The sequence below is a fragment of the Primulina tabacum genome, chromosome 13 (genome assembly GCF_025594145.1).
Source record: "Primulina tabacum isolate GXHZ01 chromosome 13, ASM2559414v2, whole genome shotgun sequence".
Classification (NCBI taxonomy): Eukaryota; Viridiplantae; Streptophyta; class Magnoliopsida; order Lamiales; family Gesneriaceae; genus Primulina; species Primulina tabacum.
Genome location: NC_134562.1, coordinates 25593489 through 25603050, shown reverse-complemented (window position 1 = coordinate 25603050; position 9562 = coordinate 25593489). Strand labels below are relative to the sequence as shown.

The following is a 9562-nucleotide window of genomic DNA, read 5'->3' as shown; positions in this document are numbered from 1 at the left end:
CCAGCTGCTGTCGCTCAGTCTGCAAGCCTCAAGTCCGTAAGCTTTTATGATTTAAATTTTTTAAATGTCTTTAATGCTATTACCTGCATGTTTACATGATATACATTTTACGGGACATGTTTATCTGTCATTATGTTTTGAGATTAGATACTGTAAAAAATTTTATGAATGTTACGACCTAAAATGAGAAATTATATGATTTTCACGCATGCTGGCTGTGTGGTGGAATTGTGTATGATTAAGAATTTGACTAATGAGCGTTAAGAAAAGATTGAAAATGATTCGACTAAATTGATTTGTGGTTAGTAGTACTGATGTTTTACTTTTGGGTCATAAGTTAATCATGAAAATTTTGAATGCTTTTGGGACATGTAGGTTTTCTAAGAAATTACTGATGGTTTGTGGTTACTAGTTCAATTATTTTTTGGAGATTCCATGTATGGAATAATGATTCGAAGACTACGACGGTCTTTGGAAGTATAAAGACGTAGAATTTATTTAGGATGCACGCTCTACCTAGTTATATTTAAGGATTGAATTGCTTGAATTGAGAAGTTTAAGGACCTGATTGTAAAAACTCATAATTTGAGGACCTAAGTGTAAAAAACAAAATTCTAAAGGACTATTGTCAAATTTACCGAATTTTGGGATTAAATTTTAAGTTCGAGAATTTTAAAGTTTCATGGGGTTAAATCGAAAATTTTTGGTGACAAAAATGCAAATTTCGAAGATTTGTAGGGTCAAAAATGTAATTTTCGAGAACTTTAAGGGCCAAATTGTAAATTCCAAAATTTTTGGGGATTAAATTTGAACTTTTGAGGAACACTGGGGATTTTAAGTATTTTTGGAGATGTAAGACTGATTATGGGAATTAATGTTGGGTTTAATAAACTTAAGGCTATTGAACCTTATGCTACGGAAAACCTATAAAATGGAATTAGGAACGCCAAGAACTTATGAGTAATTGTTGAATTTTAGAAGTTAAGGACAAATTGGATAATTTTTAAGGAAATTAAGAAATAATGTTGCAATATTTTAGAAATTTGGGGGACTAGTTTAACAGTAGGTGAAATCGAATGGTTTAAATGATAGGAATTATCGGTGATTTAGGCTTGAAGGATATTTAGAACCTTTAGATATCTGAGTTATAATGTTATAAAGAATGATAATCAAGGACATTGTAGGATAAATCAGTCTTGGGCTTGAAAATGTAAGAGTTAGTGAAATAATTTTGTAGTAAATTAAGAATTAAAAGTGATGACAATTTAAGTTAAAGTTGATCAGTTAATTAAGTTATAAAATTAGACATTGAGTTCACTAATTTTTGGGAACTTTAGTTTGATGTGTCATAAGTTTTAGTCATTATCTTAACAGTTAAGATTATATTTTTTTTTTTTGGAATTTAATTTTTCTAGAAAGTTGAGTATGATTGATGGTTAGGTTATTTGATATACGCATGTAAGAATTGAGGTAGACACATTGTCTTGAGGAATTTTTGTAAGTAATGAAGAAACTTGGGAATAAGTGAATATGTGGGTTGCGTAAGTTTGAATTTCAAATTTATGGGATATGTGTTCATACAAGAATTTGGGGTGAAATAAAAAACAAAAGGGAATTAGTTATGTTCAATATAAATTACCGATGGAATAATATTAAGGTTTTATCGAGTAAGAAATCTTAAATCTTGACATGGGGATTCTAGAACTCTATGGTTTATAAGTGAAGTTGATTTATTTATACTATGAGCTTTATGGATTAACACTACTCGAATTTAGGATTTGCAACAATTTGTTATTCGGGATGTACTTGTAAATAGTTAAGTTACGTAAGTTTGGTGCCGCAAGATAAGAATTCGATTCAAGGATCTTAGGCTAATATTATTATGGAGTTGAGATAAAGTTTAACTTTTAAGTGTATTACCAAGGATATAAGTCGAACAGTAAATTTTAATGCTAAGACTTCTTAGATTGAACTGCATAAATGCTAATGTAATGGTCGATGAACATTATGGGTGTAGTATAAGAAAAGTAAGATACGATAAGTTTGAGCATCTATTTCTAGTATGAGGAATTGCGAGAAAGTCAGGAATTCGAGGAGATAGAAAAAAAAAAGAACTAAGTCACTATAAGTTGTTTTAGGTTGCGATTCGCAAACGAGGATTTCAGTAGACAAAATAATTAGGATTGAGGAGACATAAGGACAATTTAACACTTATTTTATCAGAGTAGCGCAGCAGAAGCGATGATTATTGGGATACTAGAATTAAGGATCTAAACTTTTTGTTTATCGAGGATAAGCGAATTTCGGGGACGAAATTCAATTTAAGGGGGTAGATTTTAACGTCCCAAAAATTTGAAGGTCCACGTGAAGCATATGCATGCAAGTTATTAAATTTATTTTGTATTTTATTAAATTGTTTTAAAGAATTAAATACATGTTTATTTTATTAATTTTTGTTTACTTATTTTATGCATTTATGCATAATTTTTGCATGATAGGATTTATTTCATGATATTTTAAAAATTCATGCATTAGGATTTTTAAGTTGCATTTCGCGCTCGAACGAGGAACGGAGACCGGAGAATTATCAGGAAAATTATTTTTATTACATGATTAATTTTTATTAATTAATATAAGATGTTTTAAATGTAATTTTCTAGAAATGGGCTTTGGTGGGTATTTTTACCCGCCAGAGCATATTTTCAGCAGTACGCAAATTTTATCGAATCGGAGGACTTTTTGAGGGTTCAGCTATTATTTTTAAAAACTTTCCGACACGAAATATTTTTCGAGATTGTGTTTGGACTTAATGGGCCTAATTTAAGCTTTTTGGGCTTAAAATCCTTTTTTTTACTTTTAATAAGCAACTAGAGCCCATTAGTTTAAGTGCTAACTATTTAAATAATATTATCATGCATAGAAAAAAGTCGGTTTGCTAAATGTTTATACATCATTTTCATCCACTCACGGTTTCTTTTGAATATGTTGCGAAAGGGTAGCTGGTTGGGGACGCTGTTGGTCTGTAATCATGGTTCGCCGAAACGGGAACGGAACGGCCGGAACGGGCGTTTCGGAACCGGAACCTCAGCAACCTTGACGAGGTTCCGGGGTGTGTAGGTTGATGGCTTGTGTCGGCGTTTCATATACCGAAAACGGGGATATAACGGTGGAAAACGGGGATATAACGGTGGAACGGAACTGGAACGCAATTCGCGACGGTTTTATGTATATAGCGACGGTTTTTATTCAACCGTCGCCGATTTAAATCGGCGACGGGTTTAATAAAACTGTCGCTATAGTTAGCGACGGTTTGAATAAAACCGTCGCCAAATTAAAATCGACGGCGGTTGAATAAAAATCGTCGCTAAATTTAGTGACGAATTTTCATAAAACCATCGCAAATTCGAATCAGCGACGGATTTAATAATGCACGTATATTTGCTTTCTAGTACAAATAATGCAATTGTATGTCCTATTGCACGTCGTATCTTTGCTTTGTAGTACAAATAATGCAATTTTGAGCACATGCATTGTTTGGATAAAACTGTCGCCAAATTAAATTTCTTATTTACATCAAATAATATATTTAAATGATATTTATTTTAATTTTTATATTTCTAAATATTTTCCAAAATTTTTAATTTTTATATATTTATAATATTTTTTTAAATACCCGTTCCGCGACCATTCCGCGAAATTTCATTGTAACTGGAACAGTATCATCCGTTTCGATCTCCGCGACCGCGACAGCGAACCATGTCTGTAATCATCGAGGAAGAAGGGATGTATAAGTTGGATACTAGGCTTGGTCGAGTTCAGGAGAATTGAGCGTGTCCTTGAAGCGGTAGGCTCGTAGGTGAGAAGGTTGGATGATTTGCTCGAACCAGCGGCTCAGGGGCCGAATCAAACCATGGACCAGGCCTGGTGGGTCTGAGACACGGCTTAGGAAGGGCCGAGCGCTGCTGGAACAAGTCTCGTAGGCGATCGAGCATGGGTTGGCGAGATCGATTGCGTCATGCTCGTATGAGTAAGCCTCGAGCGTACGAGCTGCGTTCTTGCATGGGGTTGTAGTCGTGGTTGCTTTGGGTCCAGAGGAGTCCTAGGGTGGCCTAGGATAGGCTGAGTCGGGGTTGGTCCATTCGGTTTTGGTCTAGGGTCGTAAATAGTGAAGAGGGAGCACATAGGGTCGAGTGGGAGTTTTGGGAAAAATGTTCAGCAACATATATGGGTCGACAGAAGTGTATAGGGGATTAGTCTTGATGATTTTAGGATTTTTTACGTGTTTATATGGTATGATAAAAATTTGGGAAAATTTTGGTTGAGCTTCGAGTCGGTTCGGGTTAAAACCAGGACCCCGGTCCAAGTTTTAAAATGAATACGTTAAGTTGTAAAATGAGCTTGAATTTACGTCTAGGAATGCTTTTAAATATGTTTTGGGGTGTTTTAAGGAGTTTGGTATGTTTCGGATCAATTTTAGAGGTCTAGGAGTAAAACGGTAATTTTTGGGTTTTTAGGGGCAAAATGGTCATTTTGCACTAGGGGTGAGATTTTGGTCCTGACAGAGCCCTGAGCACAAATTTATGATATTTTAAATGTTCATGCATCACATTATGATTTTTATGAAATTATGATAAATACGTTGCATGCTTGATTTTAAGAAAAAAGTCACGCATATGCATGTTTTTATTAAGTTGTGAATATGAAGTTATTTTTGGAGGATGAGAATTGGTTGTGACTGACGATGTATATGTATACGATGATATGAGATATGATGAGCGGAGGCCCGGGCTCAGTGGACAGGTAATGCTGTCGCTAATGTCCCCCGCCGTCCGGTACTGTGGTTATACGTAGATGGATCCATCGAACAGAGTTGATACGAAAGTCACAACTAATGAACTGAATTAAATTAAGAAGAAAATGTATACGTTTATGATGACATGAGATGACATAATTTGACATGTTATGATTTTATACGACACGTTTATGTAAATGTTTTTAAGTTCATGAAAGTTATATTGAGTATGATATTTTTCACTGCTGTGTTCCTGTATATGTACTTGTTATTCCTGGTACAGGTGTGTTGAGTCTTTAGACTCACTAGGCGTGTGTGATGCAGATGAGCTTTGATGCTCGAGAGACTGGAGGTGCCGAACTCTGAGAGGCAGCCTTGGTGCGGTGACACGACCCGAGAACCGCATAAATTCCACATTATAATTTATGAGATTGAGTGGAGATGAATTTTTTTCTACGTTGATGATTTTTAAGATTTTGATTGATTCATGTTTACGTATGATTTTGGGATGAGTTTGGTTATTTTAAACTGCACTATTTTTACTGTTAAATATTTAAGATCATTTTTAAATGTTATATTTTTCTGTACAGCGCATGCATCCGAAACGTTTAAATGTTATTTCTAAAATATGAGCTTTAAAAAAAATTTATTTTCACACTTTTAAAATGAGTAGACGTTTCACCCATCCTTCAAAACATCATCATTTTCAATTCTTATCAAAATCATGCAATGCGTAAATTTTCTTAAAACCAAGCATGCAACGTGTTTTTCATAAATTCATAAAAATCATGATCATGATGCATAAACATTTTGTGCTCAGGGCACTGCCAAGACTAAATTCTCACTCCGGGTGAAAAATGACCATTTTGCCCCTAGGAAACCCAAAATGACCGTTTTACCCCTGGACCTCTAAATTTCGACATGAAGCTTACCAAACTCTTTAAATCATCCCAAAAAATATTTAAAAGTGTTTCTTCCAACTTAAAACACCACTTAATATCATCAAGATAGTCCTAAAATTCTCAAATTCGAACCACCGAAAGTCCTCAAAACCTTGGTGCAAGCTACTGAAATTTCCAGCACCTACAATTCGAAAACCCTACTCACTAATTCTCGGCCCTAGCTCAAAAACCACCCCGACCAGCCTCGAACCAGACCACTTAGGACCAAGACCAGACCCTACTAGACTCCAATAACCATGGTTTGCAGCTACATGCAAACCCCACGACGCCCGAACTCATCATGGCCCGAAATCGCTCCACCCGAGACTCACCCCTCTAACATGCGATCAGCCCATTACACGAGTGGTTCCAGTGATGGTTTAGCCTCCCTGGGGCGTGTCTCAGACCCACTTTTTTCATGCTTTTTCCAGAGGTCTGGAGAAAGCTGCAATCAATAAGATTTCACTAATCCTCCCTTCCTTCCCGAAAGGAAGAGCATGAAGTGCTTGGTCCATACCTAGGTTCGGCCCTTGCACCGCCAACCCCACCCCTCTCTTGATCCACCATCAAAACAAGGCACAACACCAAGCGTACCCCTCGGCCTGTGCACACTCTTGCCCAAATCATGACTCCAACCTATTGTCCCTTAATCATTGATGTTTTTCAGCTCTAAACAACAGCAGCCTACAACCCTTGCACACCACAACAAAAAAAATCGTGAGTTTGCAAGAAATGAATGCATGAGCCACAAACCGAAGCTACAAAGGAAAAACATGCAGGGACCGAGCATCAAACACGAATGGCATGCATATCAACAAGTATTTAGCATAAATGATGCAGAAATAAAGGTACATGGCGTGTCTTGAAGATTTAAGAACGAAAACGTGGAGAAATGCGGCGGGGAAGCGCCGGAAGAGCGGGGAAATGATCTCCTTGAGGGTATGCATCTATGGCCGAGAGTTGCTGCTGATTTTCTTGCAAAGTGAGGGAGGCTTCTGAAATGAAGGTGAGGGCAGCTGCTAGCTTATGGTTAGGTTTAGGAAGTGTTTCGGGTAGTAGTTAAATAGATAATTAAAATGCTAATGGGCCATAACTTTGATTTAAAAAATATTAAAGGAGTTTTGAGCCCATTAAGCTTAAAAGTAGGCCTATCAAGCCCAAACACACTCCTGAAAATATTTCGTTATGTTAAGTTTTTGAAAATATCGCCCGAGCCCTCAAAAAGTCTTCCGAATCGTTACAATTTGCGTACCGATTAAAAATATGCTCTGGCGAGTAAAAATACCCAACAAAACTCATTTCTTGAAAATAAACTTAAAACACCTTCTATTAATTAATAAAAATTAAACATGTAATTAAAATAATTTTCTTGATAATTTCCCGGTCTCCGATTCCAGTGCGAAATGCATCTAAAAATCTTAACGCGTGAACTTTAAAAAAATCATGAAATGAACCCTATCATGCAATAATTATATATTAAATGCATAAAATTAAATAAACTCATCTTTTAAATAAAACCCTAAATTATATGCATTCAGGTTACGTAAATTTAAATTCCTGGATCTTACAATTTTTTCTTGTTTGACCGGTTCAACCCTTTTTTTGTGATTGACTTATTTTTATATCCCAAAAAATAGAAAAAAAATCTCGTGTTTAAAAGTTAAAATTTATTTTTACAAATATTTTTAATAAAAAATAAAATTGTAAATTTTAAATACAATAAATAATATTTTCTTTTTTAGAGATAAAAAATTAAAAATATTTCTAATATTTAAAAGTTTAAATTTTATTTTTGGATTCAAATGTGATATTTCAAAATCCAATAAATCAATTTCAAAATACAATTAATCACATCGTAACCAAAAATTAAATTTTCACTTTAATAAAATTTAATTTTAAATATAAGAAATTATGTTTTATTTTTAGGATATATGCAATAATATAATTTACAAAAAAAAATTAAAAGGGCAGAACAGTCAAAGTTGAAAAATCGACAAAATAAAAAAGGAAATTTTTTATTTTTTATTATCTTAAATGTATATATAAATAATAAAAGAAACATTTATTTTATAAATTTTAAAATCAAATATAAATATAATTAAAATATCAAATATAATTACATATAATTTTTTATAAAATAAATAAAAATATACTAAAATATTTTTAAAATAATTTTTTTTAACAAGTTCAAAATCTAACCAATCAAACATTCGTAAAAAAAAATATAACTTTTAAATAGAAGAAATAATTCAATTTTCAAAAAAATGTGAAAAATTAAAAATAATAGAACATGTCGAAAAATAAAATTATACAAAAAAAATTTACACGATAAAAAAATAGAAAAAATATATAATTTTTTTAAAGAATTAGAATACAAAAAAACTTTTAAAAATTGAGTATGCTGTGGCACAAGGGATCCCACCGCAGAGATCGTTCCGGTTTGGGTAACATGTTTAATAACATTTGACCCTTATATATATATATATATCGATAATGTCAACTCTATTTTTCAAATATAATTTTGAACTAAAAATTATTTTATTTATTATATATTAATTTTTTTATTCCACTTCTATACTAAGAATATAAATTTAATTTATTCACTTAAAAATAAGAATAAATTGGCTATCGCAAACCGCAATTAAAACATATTTAATTAATTTAACACACAAATTAAATAGGTTAACCGCACCATCTCTAGTGAAATGAAAAACTCAAATACATAAAACCCAAGAACAAAACCCTAAATCCTTCATCCAGAAAGCCTAGAAGCTTCCACTATGTGCTAATATATTCATTCCGATACGATTACAGATCTCCACTTGAAATTTTCTGTAGCTGCAAGAAAATTGGACCGATTGTTAAATCCAAGAAATGGCTAAAAGATTGATCCCATCTCTCAACAGAGTCCTCGTGGAGAAAATCCTGCCTCCCTCCAAAACAACCGCGGGCATCCTCCTGCCAGAAAGATCATCCAAGGTACTGGTTTTGTGATTGTCATCTTCTTTTGATGCGAGCTATGGATTCCTGATGATGTTTTATTGGCTGAAGTTGGATTCGGGGAAAGTGGTTGCGGTTGGACAAGGGCTGCGCGACAAAGCTGGGAATCTCATCCCAGTTGCTGTTAAGGAAGGTGACACTGTTCTCTTGCCTGAATATGGCGGAACCCAAGTCAAATTGGGTGAAAAAGAGTTAGTTTTTTTTTAATATTCAATTTTGTTCCTTTTCCAGTTTTGTTAGCTGAGATTTGTTCTTCACGTTCATATTCAACTTACCCAAAGACCCTTTACAAGATTTAATGGGTATTGATTTGTAATTTGAATGGAAGCTGTTTGATTTTTCGTTTGCAGGTACCATTTGTACAGGGATGAGGATATCTTGGGGATTCTTTGCGATTGAATACTTGCCATAAATTTTTTTTTTTGTAGGAAATGCGAAGTCGGGTTCAAGTTGTGTTTTTGGGTTTGGTTTGATTAATGATGTTTCCTGCTAGTGACTTGTTGATTATGAGATCCAATGAGTAATGTGGAATTTTCTACTTTTGCTACATTTGATATTTGTTTTAGTAATGCAGAGTACCTTGTTTAACCTTTTGTTCCATCTGATTCCGCACTCCTTTGCGGCAGTGAGGTATTGATCTAAAAGCTAAAAGTGTTAACAAATATGGAATCTTGATTCGGCAGCAAAGCCGAGTACCTTGAAAATCACCCAATACAAATTTATGAATGCCAAACCCTGTGATTTTTCTGTGTTTTGATCCAAATGGTGATTTATCTGGAGGTAATTAGATGTATTTTGGCTGTGGTTGAATTCTTCAATCGGATGAGAG

General features: G+C 33.9%; 1 protein-coding gene across 1 annotated transcript; it reads left to right on the top strand.

Moving 5' to 3' along the window:
* The first annotated feature begins 8492 nt into the window (after positions 1–8492).
* LOC142522558 (10 kDa chaperonin, mitochondrial-like) lies at positions 8493–9321 on the top strand. Its single transcript, XM_075626010.1, has 3 exons — positions 8493–8712; positions 8785–8924; positions 9084–9321. Exons 1-3 carry the CDS (start codon positions 8608–8610, stop codon positions 9130–9132), a joined length of 294 nt encoding a protein of 97 aa, XP_075482125.1. The 5' UTR covers positions 8493–8607; the 3' UTR covers positions 9133–9321.
* Positions 9322–9562: the final 241 nt, after the last annotated feature.

Excerpts from the sequence above, each read along its gene's own strand:
- LOC142522558 (XM_075626010.1), top strand. The coding sequence starts at position 8,608 with ATGGCTAAAAGATTGATCCCATCTCTCAACAGAGTCCTCGTGGAGAAA. Across the intron at positions 8,713-8,784 it reads TGCCAGAAAGATCATCCAAG|TTGGATTCGGGGAAAGTGGT; the intron begins GTACTGGTTTTG and ends TATTGGCTGAAG. Across the intron at positions 8,925-9,083 it reads GTCAAATTGGGTGAAAAAGA|GTACCATTTGTACAGGGATG; the intron begins GTTAGTTTTTTT and ends TTTCGTTTGCAG.